This window comes from Macaca mulatta, chromosome 2, assembly GCF_049350105.2.
Source record: "Macaca mulatta isolate MMU2019108-1 chromosome 2, T2T-MMU8v2.0, whole genome shotgun sequence".
Lineage (NCBI taxonomy): Eukaryota > Metazoa > Chordata > Mammalia > Primates > Cercopithecidae > Macaca > Macaca mulatta.
In genome coordinates, this window is record NC_133407.1 from 60,603,787 (window position 1) to 60,622,292 (window position 18,506).

General features: G+C 39.9%; 1 protein-coding gene across 9 annotated transcripts in view; it reads right to left on the bottom strand.

Annotated features, from left to right (window-relative positions):
- Positions 1-18,506, bottom strand: part of VEPH1 (ventricular zone expressed PH domain containing 1) — a 265,267-nt gene that overhangs the window by 178,072 nt on the left and 68,689 nt on the right. For all 9 annotated transcript variants that reach the window (XR_013414535.1, XM_015131877.3, XM_077994168.1 and 6 more), the window contains one exon: positions 10,962-11,128. Coding sequence is in view for 8 of the 9 variants with exons in the window: in XM_015131877.3 (XP_014987363.2) it covers positions 10,962-11,128 (167 nt within the window). In the remaining variant the exon portion in view is untranslated. The remainder of the gene's footprint in view (positions 1-10,961; positions 11,129-18,506) is intronic.

The following is an 18,506-nucleotide window of genomic DNA, read 5'->3' on the forward strand; positions in this document are numbered from 1 at the left end:
AATAAGATTCTGGCTGCAGAGAGCAAGCTGACATGGACTTTGTTCAGGCTGTAAACCATGGACAGCTGAAAAAGCTACCAAACTGGCCTTGTTGCCTCAAATCTCTCTCCCTTCTGTTCAGGCTCCTCACTGCCACCAGACTCATAGCCCTCAAACTCCGATCTGATCACCTCAGGTTTCTCTTAGAGACTTTCAAAATTTTCTCATGGCCCATGGACAAAATTCCAGAGCCATGCTATTCCAGACTCCGGTGTCTTTTTTGATGGGCCTATCTGCAGACTCTTCCCCTATGACCCAGTTACATGGCACTGATCACCCACAGTGGCTTGAACACAGAGAAATCTTGTACTTTCAAATTCGATCTCAAATCTCTACTTCTGGGAAATCTTCTCTCCACCCACCCTAACACATGCAGGACCTGACACTAGGGTACAAGCAGAGTCCTTCACATCACAAAGACTCAGCCACTATATAAAATGTTCTATCCTCCTCCCTGACAAATGTGCCTTTCTAACAATCTGTGACACTTGATTTGAATTTAGAACGTTTGACCTCTGGAGAGAAAATAAGGAGAGATGTCTCCCAGTCCCCATTCCTTGTCCCATACCTTCTCTTCTATTTCCACCCCGGCTTTGCCCTGCATGTGAACACCCCAGTCCACACATGCAAGCTCTTCTAGGCCACCTCTCAAGAATATGGGGTCAACTGTTGGCATGGCTTGTTCTCAGGAGAACAGACCCAAGGACCAAGTATTCACAAATCCTGGAAGCAGGTTTGAGATACCTGGGAAAGGAATTCCAAGGTCTCAGTTACCTGAACTGAGTTTAGTGGGCAAAAGAGTGGGTGGGAACTGGGGGTGCAAGTAAAGGAGGGCCCAAACAGAATGCTCTAAACCAAGTAGCCCAGCATAGGGCCTCAGCCCTGAATTCCCTGGTTTTTCCTGGGTAGAATTAGTCACTTCCTCTTCCATGCTCCCACAGCAGTCTATTTACGAGTTTGGCATTTTGTCATTGAAGTTTTATGGATACATCTCCCAGACCATGTACACCTTGAGGATATGGCCATCTGAAGACAGTGCCATAACTTAATTTACAGCAATAACATTTCAAATCTTATGTAAAGAATAAATTTTTTGAGCGATTAAAGTCTCAGGATACAAAATCAATATGCAAAAATCACTAGCATTCCTATATACCAACAGCAGGCAACAAAGAGCCAAATCATGAATAAATTCCCATTCACAATTGCTACAAAGAGAATAAAATACCTTGAAATACAGCTAACAAGAGAAGTGAAGGACCTCTTCAAGGAGTGCTACAAACCACTGCTCAAGAAAATCAGAGAGGACACAAACAAATGGAAAAACATTCCATGGTCATGGATAGGAAGAATCAATATTGTGAAAATGGCCATACTGCCCAAAGCAATTTACAGATTCAATGCTATTCTTATTAAACTACCACTGACCTTCACAGAATTAGAAAAAACTACTTTAAAATTCATTTGGAACCAAGGAAGAGCCTAAATAGCCAAGACATTCCTAAGCAAAAAGAATAAAACTGGAGGCATTATACTACCCAACTTCATACTAAACTGCAAGCCTGCAGTAACCAAAACAGCAGAGTACTGGTACAAAAACAGACACACAGACCAATGGAACAGAATAGAGATCTCAGAAATAAGACTGCACATTTACAATCATTTGATCTTCAACAAACCTGACAAAAACAAGCAAGGGGGAAAGGATTTTCTATTCAATAAACTGTGCTGGGAGAAGTGACCAACCATATGCAGAAAACTGAAACAGGACCCGTTCCTTACGCCTTATACAAAAATTAACTCAAGATGGATTAAAGACTTAAATGTAAAACCCCAAATGATCAAAACTCTAGAAGAAAATCGAGGCAATACTATTCAGGACATAGGCACAGGCAAAGATTCATGATGAAAACATCAAAAGCAATTGCAAGAGAAGCAAAAATTGACAAACGGGATCTAATTAAAGAGCTTCTGCACAGCAAAAGAAACTATCATTAGAGTGAACAGAAAATCTATAGAATGGGAGAAGATTTTTGCAATCTATCAATCTGATAAAGGTCTAATATCCAGAATCTACATGGAACTTAAACAAATTTGCAAGAAAAAAAACAAACAACCCAATTAAAAAGTGGGCAAAGAATGTGAACAGCCATTTCTCAAAAGAAGACATTCTTGTGGTCAACAAACATGAAAAAAAGCTCAACATCGCTGATCATTAGAGAAATTCAAATCAAAACCACAATGAGATACTGTCCCATGCCAGTCAGGATAGCAGTTACTAAAAAGTCAAGAAGAAATAAATGCTGGCGAGGTTGTGGAGAAAATGGAACATTTTTACACTATTGGTGGGAATGTAAATTAGTTCAACCATTTTGGAAGATAATGTGGTGATTCTTCAAAGACCCAGAACCAGAAATAGCATTTGACCCAGCAATCTCATTAGTGCGTATATACCCAAAGGAATATAAATCATTCTATTATAAAGATACATGCATGCATATGTTCATTGCAGCACCATTTGCAATACCAAAGACATGGGGTCAACCCAAGTACCCATCAATGATAGACTGGATAAAGAAAATGTGGCACATATATACCATGGACTACTATGCAGTCATAAAAAGGAACAAGATCATGTCCTTTGCAGGGACATGGATGGAGCTGGAAACCACTATACTCAGCAAACTAATGCAGAAACAGAAAACCAAACACCACATATTCTCATTTATAAGTGGGAGGTGAACGATAAGAATACAAGCATATGATGTGGGAAGGGTGGAACAACACACACTGGGGCCTGTTGGGAGGCTAGGGGGGAGGGAGAGAATCAGGTAGAATAGCTAATGCGTGCTTGGCTTAATAACCAGGTGATGGGTTGATCTGTGCAGCAAACCACCATGGCACACATTTACCTGTGTAATAGACCTGCACATCCTGCCCATGTACCCCAGAACTTAAAAGTTGAAGGAGAAAAAAAAAAAGAGCAATTATGCACACACATGTGTGTTGGCACACACTTTCTCTTCAATTAGTCTTCATGCCCAGTTTTATCTTGTAATTACTTTGGCTAGCATTAAGAATCTACTGATCTCTAGAAATCTACAAAATGACTGCCATTCTTTTTATTTACTAATTCCCACCGTACTGAAATATATTACATATTCCAAAAACTATAGTTCTGCTCTAAATTTCAGAACAGTCTATATATTCCAGCACTCCATCTTCTTAACATTCTGTAAATGACTTCTTATTTTAAATAAATACCAAAAGTGACCCTGAGTATTGTTGGCCTCGGTTAGGTGTGTGAATAGAAATGCTCTACATTGTTGTGTGAAAATCCTAGAAAATAATTCTCTCCTCTAGGGAACACATCACAAAAGCAGCTCCTCTGTGTCTGAACATTCATCACCGGAAGACTGCCCTTGCCACTTCCTGCCACTCATTGCTGTGTGCTTGGGGCTAGAAGCTAATGTCCCAGGGATAACAACAGATGTGCTTATATGTGTAACTAAACTCTGTTCCTTTCATTGGCTAGACTACAGCATGGTTTACAGCAGCCAAGATTACAGACTTGATTCTCACAAAGGCCACTCGGAAAACTGACCATCCAGCCTTTTTCCATAAATGGATCCTGAGAATTCTCTGGAGGTACCAGGTATAAATTACTAGCCAGGAACTGCCTCCTCCCATCTGACAAGGATAGTGTCCTGAAAAGTAGGATGCCCAGAGGGCAATGATGGAGGAAGGGGACCCACCTACTCAGTTAGCCACATCCTGGAGCTCACAGATACGTGGATGTTGAAGCGAGGCTACCGTCACAGTCTCATGGACTAGTCAGCTTTATGTAGAGAAATTTTTTTTCAAGGGCCAACTGTTGATCCTCCAGCCCTGGAAAACCATGTTATCCCAGGTCACAGAGGGTGAGTAGTGAGAAGGGCATTTGGGACACATGAAACATCCCTGCACATTGCCTTCCCTAGGGAGCCCACTCAGTTTACCTCCAAGTTACACAGCATCAGGAATGCTTTAATGCAGGAACAGAAGCTTTACTTGAATTCCAGTTTCATGAAGTCAAAGTCTCCTTATTTAGCTTCCTCTTTTGCCTGAAATGAATTAGGCTTAACTTGAAAGCTTCAGTCTAAATTTCTGGTTGTCGCCACTTATTTCCCTTCTCAGTAAACCATTTCTCCACATATCCTTCCATCTCCCTTGCTCACTGTCTAATTAAGGAAGGGGTGAGAGAGAAGGTGAATCAGGTGGTTTCTGTATTGTACCACCTGTGGTGACAGACCCTTTGAAATCAAGGGTGCACTCTAGTTCTAGGGGTGCTGGCAGCAGGAACAGAGCATGAAGAGCTGAGGGAGGCAAGTGAAGAGGCCGCTTTGCCATGAAGGTAGGACTGACAGGAAATGGGACTCCACAATCCCCCCTGCCATTACAACTTCTTCTCCCCAGGTAGGATCCCGGTATTGGTGGGGTCCATCCACATCACTCTAGGTGCTCCCTAAACCCTGGCCTCTTTGTTCTGGGATCCACATGCAGCACCCACAATACCTAGCAGAACATGAGTTCACCCTCTCCTCATTTTGTTTACTCTCCTTCTCTTGTCTAGCCACGCTCCAACTGCCCTCTCTTCCTCACCTTCTCCTGTATCTTCTGGAACTTTCATTTGCTTCACAAGCCACAGCCTTACAGCCTTGATTCTTTAGTGTGTTGAGGTCAAAAGATTTCATTGGTTGGAATTAGACTGGGTTTGTATTGCAGCTTGGCCTGATCTATCTGGCTTTGGGAAAGTGACCTAGCTAGTGTGAGGCCCAGATGGTTTTAGGATGGTTTTAGGGAAGGTAGTATGACTCTGATGGTCAGTGGGGGACATGAAAGTTGAAAGGCTGATAAAGATGAAGTGCATGTGAAAAGCCACCTCAGCCACCAAGTCACCCTTTGGTACCACCACTGTTCTTAATAACCTCTCCAAACTTTGGCTTCTCTATTTATAAAATAAAAAGCTTGTTGTGGGAAATAAATGAGACGTCTGTGATACACCTACATAGTGCCTGGTACATGGTATGAGCTTAGTCACTATTAGCGCTATTGTCCACCCTCCCCTGCCTGCTGGGACCAGCACTGAGAAAACTCCTCCTCTGTTAGCCTTCTCTACAGTGGAAGTGGAAGCTGCCCAGTTATTTCCCCAGTTGGAGACCTCTGTTCTAGGTGATCCAATAATCCTTCAACTCCACTCCTTAACCCAAACTCTATGGCAGTTTTGCTCATCCTTTCTGTCCTCAGTCCTTTCCAAAATTGGTTCTCTCACTTGTGCTCTGGAATACATTCCCCATCTTCCTCCAGCACCTTGTTCTGTCTCCTATTTCCTCTCGCATCTTCAATCCCTTATTCTTATTGTGTCTTTAACCCTCCTTGTTTCTTCTAAACTTCCTGAATTGGCAGTCCATACTCATATGGTCCTTTCCTAACCTTCCCTTCCACATGCAATCCACAATAAATGACTGACTTCTCCCACTCCACCTCACAAATGCTGCCTTTTGTAAAAAAGATACAACTGATGAGCCCCAATTGCCAAATCCAAGGTCAATGCCTGCCTCTTGTCTTTTTTACTTCTCTAGACCTTGACTCTGTTGAGCCACTTTTTCCCCTTTCACAGCATGAATTTTCCTGGTTCTTCATGTCTTCACTCTTTTTGTCTCTTGTTAATTTGTTCATTTCTTAATTCAATAACTTTGTATTCACATCATACTATGTGACCCAGCACTACACTAGGGAGTGCATATGAATATGTAGATAAGAGTCCTATGTACCTTAAGGAGTTTATCGTGCACCAAAAGAAACAGTCTTGCAAAAATGACATATTGCTCTAGGGGCAACAGGGACAGTGCATACCAATAACATAGAACTCCCCAGTCCTCTGCCTGAGCTCTAGCCTTGCTACTCAAAGTGTGGTCCCTTGAAGCAACAGCAGCAGCACCATACAGGTACTTGTAAAAAAGACACAGTTGGGTCCCCAATTGTGTCTACTGAACCTACTGAACCAAAACCCCTGGGATTGAGGCCCAGGCATTGGTCATCCTTGTTGGTCTCATCTCCTGAAGCTTCCTGTGAATTCTGCTCTCCAATATCCAAGATTCCCAGCTCTGAATCATCCACATAAAAGTATGCATTTTTCAGGGTATGGCTCTGATGTCACTCCCTTTGTGGGGCTTCATGGCATCTATTTCCCCCTAAAATAGAATTCATTACCCCCTCTCTCTGTTTATGCCATTTGCAAAGCATTTATCACCTTGTTTAATTTGGTTCTATCTTTGTTCTCAGTTTGGTTCTATGAATATTTATTGAGCACTATCAGATACTGTGGAAAAGTCTAAGATACAGAGGAAAGAAGAAATCATTTCTTGTCAAAGGAGCTTGCAGTCTATTGTGGCTAATTATGCATACAACTATTCTTTCTTGCTTTTCTTTGAATAATTTGGATGCTGAATACAAATGTTCCAGTCTTCACTTTAGCATTGATTTTTTTTCAGGTGGTGGATAGTGAAATTATAAAGAAATGGGACAACCATAATTGAATAACCTTGGGCTAATCATTCATATTCACTGGGCACACATGTTGGTTGATATGGTTTGGCTCTGTGTCCTCACCCAAATCTCATCTTGAATTGTACTCCCATAAGTTCCACATGTTGTGGGAGGGACCTAGTAGGAGATAATTTGAATAATGGGGGCAGTTTCCCCCAAACGTTTTTCATGGTAGAGAATAAGTCTCATGAGATCTGATGGTTTTATCACGGGTATCCGAAAATGAGAGGCTTCATTTTCTCTTACTGCCACCATGTAAGAAGTGCCTTTTGCCTCCCACCATGATTCTGAGGCCTTCCCAGCCATGTGGAACTGTAAGTCGAATTAAACCTCTTTTTCTTCCCAGTCTTGGGTATGTCTTTATCAGCAGCATGAAAACTGACTAATACAGTAAATTGGTACCAGTAGAGTGGGGTGTTGCTGAAAAGACACCTAAAAACTTGGACGTGACTTCGAAACTGGGTAACAGGCAGCAGTTGGAACAGTTTGGAGGGTTCAGAAGAAAACAGGAAAATGTGGGAAAATTTGGAACTTCCTAGAGACTTGTTGAACAGCTTTGACCAAAACACTGAAAGGGATATAGACAATAAGGTCCAGGCTGAGGTGGTCTCAGATGGAGATGAGAAACTTGTTGGAAACTACAGCAAAGGTGATGCTTGTTACGTTTTAGCAAAAAGACTGGTAGCATTTTGCCCCTGCCCTAGGGGTTTCTGGAACTTTGAACTTGAGAGAGATGATTTAGGGTATCTGGCAAATAAGTTTCTAAGCAGCAAAGCATTCAAGAGGTGACTTGGGTGCTGTTAAAGACATTCAGTTTTATAAGGGAAGTAGAGCATAAATGTTTGGAAAATTTGCAGCCTGACAATGTGATAGAAAAGAAAAACCCATTTTCTGAGGAGAAATTCAAGCTGGCTGCAGAAATTTGCATAAGTAACAAGGAGCCAAATGTTAATCCCCAAGACAATGGGGAAAATGTGTCCAAGGCATGTCATAGGTCTTCATGGCAGCCCCTCCTATCACAGGCCCAGAGACCTAGGAGGAAAAAATGGTTTCATGGGCAAGGCCCAGGGCCCCCATGCTGTGAGCAGTCTAGGGACTTGGTGCCCTGTGTCCTAAACACTCCCACTGTGACTGAACGGGGCCAAAGTACAGCTCGGGCCATGACTTCAGAGGGTGCAAACCCCAAGCCTTGACAACTTCCATGAGGTGTTGAGCCTGCAGGTGCACGAAAGTCAAGAATTGAGGTTTGGGAACCTCTGCCTAGATTTCAGAGGCTGTATGGAAATGCCTGGATGTCCAGACAAAAGTTTGCTTCAGGGGCAGGGCTCTCATGGAGAACCTTTCCTAAGGCAGTGCAGAAGGGAAATGTGGGGTCAGAGCCTCCACACAGAGTCCCTACTGGGGCACCAGCCTGTGAAAGCAGCCAGGAGGGAGGCTGTACCCTGAAAAGTCACAGGGGTGGAGCTGCCGAAGAACCCCTGCATTGGTGTGACTCAGATGCGAGACATGGAGTCAATGGAGGTCATTTCGGAGCTTTAATATTTGAGTGCCCTGCAGATTTCAGACTTGCATGGGACCTGTAGCCCCTGGCTTTGACCAATTTCTCCCATTTGGAACAGTTGTATTTATCCAATGTAACTTGCTTTTGATTTTACAGGCTCATAGGCAGAAGGCACTTGCCTTATCTTAGATGAGATTTTGGACTGTGGATTTTGGACTGTGTTAATGCTGAAATGAGTTAAGACTTTGGGGGACTGCTGGGAAGGCATGGTTGGTTTTGAAATGTGAGGAAATGAGATTTGGATGGGCCAGGGATGTAGTGTTATGGTTTGGCTCAGTGTCCCCACCAAAATCTCATCTTGAATTGTACTCCCATGATGCCCAAATGTTGTGGGAGGGATGCAGTGGAAGATAATTTGAATTATGGGGGTGGTTTCCCCCATACTGTTCTCCTGGTAGTGAATAAGTCTCATGAGATCTGAAGGTTTTATCAGGGTTGTCTGCTTTTGCATGGGGTTTCTCATTTTCTCTTCCTGCCACCATGTAAGGAGTGCTTTTTGTCTCCTGCCATGATTCTGAGGCCTCCCCAGCCATGTGGAACTGTAAGTCGAATTAAATCTCTTTTCTTCCCAGTCTTGGGTATGTCTTTATCAGCAGCATGAAAACGGAATAACACATTGGTACTCTCCAAAATCCATTTCGAATTCCCTCTTCCTGGCAGCCTCTAGTTTCTGTCTGTGTATCCTCCAGTTCAAGAGAAGCTCTAGAGGTAGAGCATGTATCCTAAACAGACAGAATATCAAGACTTCTGTTGGCTGCTGGTGGCAGTGATAGGTGTAGGAGAAGCATAGTGCCAAGAGAGCCCCTAGCACCTATTTGGAGATGACAAGGAGAAAGCCTGTGGAAAATGGAAACCTAGAAGTCAAATCTGAGAAATCAAAATAGAGAAATTGTTTGTTCATATTATTTTTGAACCAAACCTCATCTGATTTTTTTTCCCATCACATTAGCTATAAATTCCTATCATTGATGAAACTATTGTGGTTTGGGTGTTCTATTACTGATAATCATAAGCATCCTAATTGTTACAATATTCTACTTGAATCCAAAGAACAATAACTGATTTGCTATCTGAGAAATGAACCTTTGCTCTCACTATAGGCTGATTAATTCACAAATAAAGTTAAGTATAGTTCTTTCTCTTGGTCTTACCTGAGAAACTACAGATTCCTAGAAGTGCATGATGACATTAAACTTTCTTTAACGCCATTCTACAATAGCTACAGATTCGCACATCTCTTGCCTTTTTTTTGTTTGTTTGTTTTGTGTTTTTTAAGACAGAGTCTCACTGTATCACCCAGGCTGGAGTTCAGTGGCTCGATCTCAGCTCACTGCAACCTCTGCCACCTGGGTTCAAGCGATTCTCCTGCCTCAGCCTCCGGAGTAGCTGGGATTACAGGCTCCTGCCACCACGCCGGGCTAATTCTTCTTTATATTTTTTATTTTTTTGAGACAGAGTCTTGCTCTGTTGCCCAGGCTGGAGTGCAGTGGCGCAACCTTGGCTCAGTGCAACTTCTGCCTCCTGAGTTCAAGTGATTCTCCTGCTTCAGCCTCCTGACTAGCTGGAATAACAGGCACGCACCACCATGCCCAGCTAGTTTTTGTATTTTTAGTAGAGGCAGGGTTTCACCATGTTGGTCATGTTGGTTGAACTCCTGACCTCGTGATCTGCCTGCCTCAGCCTCCCAAAGTGCTGGGATTACAGGCATGAGCTACTGCACTCAGTCTAATTTTTGTATTTTTAATAGAGACAGGGTTTCACCATCTTGGCCAGGCTGGTCTTGAACTCCTGACCTTCTGATCCACCCGCCTCAGCCTCCCAAAGTGCTGGGATTACAGCCATGAGCCATTACTCTGCCTGGCCCATTTGCTGCTTTTCATTACTGTATCTGTATGGTGAATTTTTTAATTTTTAATTTTTATTTATTTATGTCTTTATTTTTAAGACAGGGTCTCACTCTATCACCCAGGCTGGAGTGCAGTGGCATGATTTTGGCTCACTGTAGCCTCAATTTCCCTGGCTCAGGTGATTCTCCCACCTCAGCCTCCTGAGTAGCTAGGACTACAGGTGCCTCCTCCATGCCCTGCTAATTTTTGTATTTTTTGTATAGACAGAGTTTCACCATGTTGTTCAGACTGGCCTCAAGTGATTCACCCACCTCAGCCTCCCAAAATATTGAGCTTACAGGCATGAGCCACCATGCTTGGCCTGTGATGGTTAATTTTATATGTCAACATGACTGGGTCATGGGGCACCCAAGTATTTTATTAAACGTTATTTCTGGATGTGTCTGTGAGGATGATTTCAGATGAGATTAGCATTTTAATGGGTTGACTAAATAAAGCAGATTGCCCCTGCAATATGGGTGGGCCTCATCCAATTATCTGAGGGCCTGAAAAGAACAAAAAGGTGGAGGAAGAGAGAATTTACTCTCTCTGCCTGATTTTGTGAGCTGGAACATTGGTCTCTCCTGTCCTCAGACTGTAACTTATGCCATCGGCTCTCCAGTTCTCAGGCTTTCAGACTTGAATTGAAATTATGCCACTGGTTTTCCTTGGCATCTAGCTTGCAGATGACAGATGGGACTTCCTAGCCTCCATAATTTCATGAGCCAATTTCTCATTATACAAATATAATAAGTAGATGAGTGCTTTCACTTAAAAATGGACATGTATAAATGTATGAGACAGGAAATCCTAAGCACATATGCTGTTCACACACAAAGAAACATGCCTGGTTGCGGGGACCATGACATATACAATGTACTTTTTACCTCGAGTTGTTTTTTCTTTGCTGCTACATGCAAAAGCCGTAGTAGATGGTACTGTTCTGGCTGTTCCAGCTGAGACATCAAGGCCAGGAGTTCTGTCAGGTGTCTATTAATTGGCTGAGGCTGCTTTTCATACACAGCAGGTAACACTCTCAACAACATGGTGTTACCTGTTAAGGGAACAATAAAGGAAATGATGACTTTATCAAGCCATGAGCAACAGAAATAACATTATTACCAATGTAATAATATTGGCACTTACACATTAAATAGCACAGACTGATGGCCAATTCTTTAACTAAAAATAACGTGGTACCTTATTCTGAGATTAAAATGTGATTTACTCTGATTCCACAAAAGGAAATATTTTATGATATAATCAGCACCATTAACTAATGAAAAATTTTCCTGAGTAATGCACCATGGGGATAGAGGAACTCTGACAGTAATCAGACCACACCCTTTTGAAGGAAACAGTTCCAGTAAAGAATTACTGATGATAAACAAAATTTAGATGATGTTTAAATGAAAGCTAAGCAGTGCTATAATCATGGACCTAAATGAAACTGAACAACAGAAAAAGTGCAGAGGGATGAATTCACATTCCTGGAAGATACAGAATCATAATTTAGTCAACTCACATACAGAAACTATGCTTATTTTATGAATAGTTTAAGAAGTAGTAATGCAAATTTAAATCCACAATTTCTGCACTATTTCAAGGGAAGTTTAGCCTCAGCTGGTTTGTCACACATAATTTCCTCAAAGATATGTATAGACAACTAGATTTATAATGGCAAAATCTCAAGAAATATATTACATAAGGTATAGAAACTTATCTGCAATCAACATATGGGCAACATCTGCTTATCACTTTATGGTATGGATTTTTTTTCTCAAAATCCTCACAAGTAGTTAAATGTCTCAGGGGAATTGTTTCTAGGGATTTCTTGAACAATAATTTTCTTGACTCTATTTACTTTTACTTTAAATTTGGCTTTGTATATAGAAGCCATATACAGAAAGAATCAAATAAGCATGAATTACACATATATGGGCCTTCATTAAATGGTAGGAACATGCCTATATATAAAAGACAATTATTAAAGAAAGAAGACCAGGATTTTCAGAATATCATTATCTAAATTTAATGAAAGTGTGATTCTGGATAAAACTGAATGAATTTGGGAGACAATAAAAAATGAGAATTTTTTTCCCCACATGTAGTTCATAGAATAAGTCTAAAGCAGGTTTTATCATGTTCTCCAGAATACAAATTGTTGGAAATATTTACAGTTTTCTTTAAAATGTTGTGTTCACCAGTATTTATTTTCAATAATTTAATTTTCAACAATTTGCTTTGTTTTTTGTTTATTTTACTATGAGTGTCTCCTTAAAAGATCAGGAATTTTTTTAATGCAATACCCAATTTGTACAGCCCACATTAGATCATAGAACTTAGTTATGAGGACATACTGATCAACTGCTAAAAATGGTCACGTTAAAAGGGACTGTAGTTGCCATCTAAGACAGGAAACTATTGTGTGGCATTTTGTTACAAAACTCACTACAGGCCCTGGGAGCCTTGAAGGGAAAAACCCTAGATTAGTCATTTTCAGCTGACTTGAATTTCATTCAAATAATACAAAAATAAATGCAGAACTTTTGCAGAAATCTTATAAATTCCATTAGTAAATAATACCTTCTTTTAAATTATGAAATAGTTCAAGTCATCAAACAATTGTAGGCAATAATATAAGGAGCATTGGTGTGCCTACCAACCAGATTTGTCAAAACTTAACCTTATATCATAATTGCTTTTCATCCCATTTGTTTCCTTTTCTCCCCAGAGGCAACCATCATCCTAAAGGTAGTATTTATGATCTCTATAAGTATTTTTACACTTTAATTACATGCGTAGGTATCAATAAACATTTTATAGTATGGTTTTTGATGTTTTAAAATTTTATATGAATACCATCATACTCTACATATCCCTTTGCAACTTATTTTTTTTCTATTCAACATTTTGTAGAAGTTGTACCTCCAAGAAGCTCTCCTTCATTTATTCTCACAGCCATGTGTTATTCCAATGTATAAATATGCAACAACTTATTTATATACACTCTGTGATTGAAAGACATTATGTTGTTATTATTCGTTGCTATAATCAATAATGCTGAAATAACTGTCTCTGTGCAAAAATGAGAGATATTTCATAGGGTAGTGTTTCTGAGTCTAATGTGCTTAGAAGTCACTGGGCATATCTTTAAAACACAGATGTTGATTCAACAGGTTGGAGGTAGGGTTTGAGAGTCTGAATTTCTAACCAGCTCTCAGGTGACACTGATGGTCCCTGGACCACATAGTTAAGTGGCAAAGCACTGGGTATGTCCCTAGGAGTTGACTTTGTAGATGTTCCAAAATTTCTTTGTGAAGCAGTTGTATTCATTTTCTATAGCTGTCATTAGAAATTATCTCAAAATTAGTGGTCTAAAATAACACAAATTTATTATCTTATATTTCGGTAGTTCAGAAGTCTGACGTAAGCCTCACTAACATAAAATCAAATGTGTGCCCAGGGTTGGGTTCCTTCCTGGAGGCTCTAGGAGAGAATTTGTTTCCTTGGCTTAACCAGTGATATACTTTGGCTCCGTGTCCCCACCTAAATCTCATCTTGAATTGTAATCCTCACGTGTCGAGGGAGGGTCCTGGTGGGAGGAGGTTGTATCGTTAGGGTGATTTTATCCATGCTGTTTTCATGATAGTGAGGGAGTTCTCATGAGATCTAATGGTTTAAAAGTGGTAGTTTCCCCTTTACTCTCCCTCTCTCCTGCTGCCATGTAAGATGTGCCTTGTTTCACCTTTGCTTTCTGACAGGATCATAAGTTTCCTGACGCCTCCTCAGCCACGTGGAACTGTGAGTCAACTGTGAGTCGTGCCCTACAAGGGACACAAACTCATCCTTTTTTATGGCTGCATAGTATTCCATGGTGTATATGTGCCACATTTTCTTAATCCAGTCTGTCACAGATGGACATTTGGGTTGATTCCAAGTCTTTGCTATTGTGAATAGTGCTGCAATAAACATACGTGTTCATGTGTCTTTATAGCAGCATGATTTATAATCCTTTGGGTATATACCCAGTAATGGGATGGCTGGGTCAAATGGTATTTCTAGTTCTATATCCTTGAGGAATCGCCACACTGTCTTCCACAATGGTTGAACTAGTTTACACTCCCACCAACAGTGTAAAAGTGTTCTTATTTCTCCACATCCTCTCCAGCACCTGTCATTTCCTGATTTTTTTAATGATTGCCATTCTAACTGGTGTGAACAAAGCTGGAGGCATCATGCTACCTGACTTCAAGCTATATTACAAGGCTACGGTAACCAAAACAGCATGGTACTGGTACCAAAACAGAGATATAGACCAATGGAACAGAACAGAGTCCTCAGAAATAATACCACACATCTACAGCTATTTGATCTTTGACAAACCTGAGAGAAACAAGAAATGGGGAAAGGATTCCCTATTTAATAAATGGTGCTGGGAAAATTGGCTAGCCATAAGTAGAAAGCTGAAACTGGATCCTTGCCTTACTCCTTATATGAAAACTAATTCAAGATGGATTAGAGACTTAAATGTTAGACCTAAAACCATAAAAACCCTAGAAGAAAACCTAGGGAATACCATTCAGGACATAGGCATGGGAAAGGACTTCATGTCTAAAACACCAAAAGTAACAGCAACAAAAGCCAAAATTGACAAATGGGATCTAATTAAACTAAAGAGCTTCTGCACAGCAAAAGAAACTACCATCAGAGTGAACATGCAACCTACAGAATGGAAGAAAATTTTTGCAATCTACTCATCTGACAAAGGGCTAATATCCAGAACCTACAAAGAAATCAAACAAATTTACAAGAAAAAAACAAACAACCCCATCAAAAAGTGGACAAAGGATATGAACAGACACTTCTCAAAAGAAGACATTCATATAGCCAATAGACACATGAAAAAATGCTCATCATCCCTCACCATCACAGAAATGCAAATCAAAACCACAATGAGATACCATCTCACACCAGTTAAATAAGGTGTTATAATTAGCTGTGTCTTATGTTAAATTGTTGTTTAGGTATCCCATAGCTGTTGTTGCTACTGTAAATGAAAACTTTATTTTCAAAGGCGTTTTCTATTTATGTGCTAGTATTAATAAAGCAATAGATTTTTGTATGTTGATCTTATATCCAACAAAAGTTGCTCAGTTCTTATTAGTAATGTCTTTTGAGTCTCTTAGATTTTTCTGTATGTGGATGATCCACTCATGATAAATGATAACAACTTTATTTCTTTCCATCCTAATCCTTATGTTTCTTCTCCTTATATCCTTATGTCCTACTTTACGGGCAGGGACTTCCAATACACGCTTTGATGAATAGAGTCACTGTCCACGGGTATCCTTGTGTTAATCCTGTTTTCAAAAGTATGTTACCATGGATTTACAATTACATATGTATCTGTTTCTATAGGTTTTGGTATTTATGTTTTTTCAGTTTAAGTAAGTTCCTGTCTGCTTTCTAGTTTGATTATTTTGAGTGTTGAATTTTATCAAACATTTTTCTCATCTGTTGATATGATTATGCTTCTCCTATAAACTGTTAATGTAATACATTAACAGCTATTCTAACATTTAATCAATCTTGCAGTCTTAGAATAAACTCAACTTGCTAATGATATATTTTTATGCATATTGCTGTGCATAATGTGTATTTTTATGCATATTGCTGTGTCTGTTTGGCTAATACTTTATTTAGAGCTACTGCATCTATATTCTTTTTTTTTTTTTTTTTTTTTTTTTTTTTTGAGACGGAGTCTCGCTCTGTCGCCCAGGCTGGAGAGCAGTGGCCGGATCTCAGCTCACTGCAAGCTCCGCCTCCTGGGTTTACGCCATTCTCCTGCCTCAGCCTCCCGAGTAGCTGGGACTGCAGGCACCCGCCACCTCGCCCGGCTAGTTTTTTGTATCTTTTAGTAGAGACGGGGTTTCACAGTGTTAGCCAGGATGGTCTCCATCTCCTGACCTCGTGATCCGCCCGTCTCGGCCTCCCAAAGTGCTGGGATTACAGGCGTGAGCCCCTGCGCCCGGCTGCATCTACATTCTTAATGAGACAGGTTGCAGTTTTCCCTTCTTGTATTGTCCTTGTCTCTTTTTGGTATCATACTTAGTAGACATGTAAAACGAATTTAGCACATTCCTGAACACTCTATTCTCAGAAGCAATTTGTGTAAGATAGGGATTATGTGTTACTTGAATGTTTGGTAGAACTTGCCCATCGAACTATCTGGGCAGTACTCTATATATTTCATTATATCAAACCTTAAATTACGTAGTTTAAGTTTCTGTATCCTTTGGCAGGCTTTTTTTGGCATTTGAATGATGAGTTATGATATAGGTGAACTTCTCAGTTATGTTAAAATCTCCCTCCATGATTAGGTATTTGCCCATTTCTCCCTGCAATTCTGTCAATCTTTGGTTTATATTTTTTGAAACTATATTACTAGATAATTCAGAGATATCATCCTGCTATTCTTTGTATCGTTCCTGTATTTCTTTGAATCATAATTTTAACTATCCTCTTCTGCCTAAGTCTATTTTTTAATGATGTTACTATTGCTATGCTAGCTTTTTTGAATAGTACTTGCTTGATATGTTCTCTTTCTCCCCTCCAATTTAAAGTTTTTAACTTTTAACATTTCTACTTTATGTTTTATGTGTAGCTTTTGTAAGTGATGTATAGCTGGATTTTTAAAATATTTCTTTTCTTTTTCCTTCTCTCTCTCTCTCTCCTTTTCTTTTTTCAGGGTCTCATTCTGTCGCCCAGGCTGGAATGCAGTGGTGTGATCATAGCTCACTGTAGCCTCAACCTCCCAGGCTCAAGTGATCCTCTTGCCTCCTGCCTCAGCCTCCTGAGTAGCTGAGACTACAGGTGCACACCACCACACCAGGCTAATTTTTAAATTTTTTGTGCAGATGAGGGTCTTGCTACATTGATCAGGCTGGTCTCAAACTCCTGGCCTCAAGTGATCCTCCTACTTTGGCCTCCCAAAGTACTGGGATTCTGAATGTGAACCCAGCCTAAAATATTTCTATATGACAAACAGAAATATTTGTCTCTTAACTGGAAAATGTGTTTCATTAACATTTATGGTAATTATTGGTATATTTTGATTTAGTTTTAGCAAATAATATTGTACTTTTAACTTATCCTTCTTTGTGCTTTTCTTTCCTTCTTCATTGATTTTTTTTTTAATAGATCAAGTCTTTCTTTAAAAATTCCCCCTGCTCCTTCTGTTTGGATGCCTATGTCCGTTTGGTAGCTGTCCTTAAAATTATAACGAACATTTTTGAGCAAAGCAAAATTAGTTAATTTTTTATCATCCTCCTGAGCAATTAAAGGATTGGAGAATCCTATTACTGAACATAAAAGCAGTACATTTTAGATTATTTCCTTATATCTGTCTTCCAGTTCATTAATATTCTTTTCAGCTTTGCCTAATTTGCCACTTAATCCATGCCTGTAGCTCTTAAAAATTTCAATTAACTTTTAATTCTAGAAGTTATATTTGGTTCTTTTAAAAAATCACCTAGCCTTTTTCTTTTTGACAATGTCTTATTCTTTTCTCATATTTTCAATTCCTTCTTTTACAGCTTCAATAGTTTTAAACATATTTATTTTCTAGTTTTTGGCTGATATTTCAACTAAATGAAGTTCTTGGGGAGGGGTGTCTAATTCTTTTTGGTTTCTGCTGATTCTCATTTATAGTGGTTTGCTTCCTCATATGTTCAAATATCACTGTGAATTCTTTTTTTTTTTTTTTTCCCACAGTGGCAGACAGTATATATTTGAATTCCAAACATGTCTGAGGGCAGGCCCAAATTCACAAACTCAGAGGGACCTTGTAGAGTCCAAAGAGAGACATGGTTGCTTCCTACCTTTTTGTGCTAGGGCAAAGTGGGATTGTACCTACTGAAATGCAGTATGTAACCCTCTGAGGGTCCTGGATTTCATGAGGGTCTCTCTTCTAACTCTCTACCTTTGGCCTAAGCTTTGCTTCCACATGGTCACCAACATTTGGTGGTTATAGAACTATTAACCCCTATCTCACTTCACTCCTATTCCAGAGGGACCCTAGCATCAGCTCATGGGATTGTTATTTTTGCTTTCCTCTATCTTTGGCCCCTGGATTTTTCCCTTACTTTAACGGGAGCTCATCTGTACCTTTTAAGTTTTTATTAATATAATGCGACCACAGGCCTGTATATATTGTTAGAAGCAGAAATCTCTAAGTTTACTTTTAAAACATGATCCTTGCCTTGAAACCTTGTAGAATAATATAATGTCCACATATTACCAAGTTATGAAAAGAAACATACCTAAATAACTAAATAAGTATACTTATTTTCCCCCCCAGGTTTTTCCCCCCATTTTAGGTTTACTCAGTTGTACTGTGTTGTTTGTCATAGGCTGGGCACGGTGGCTCA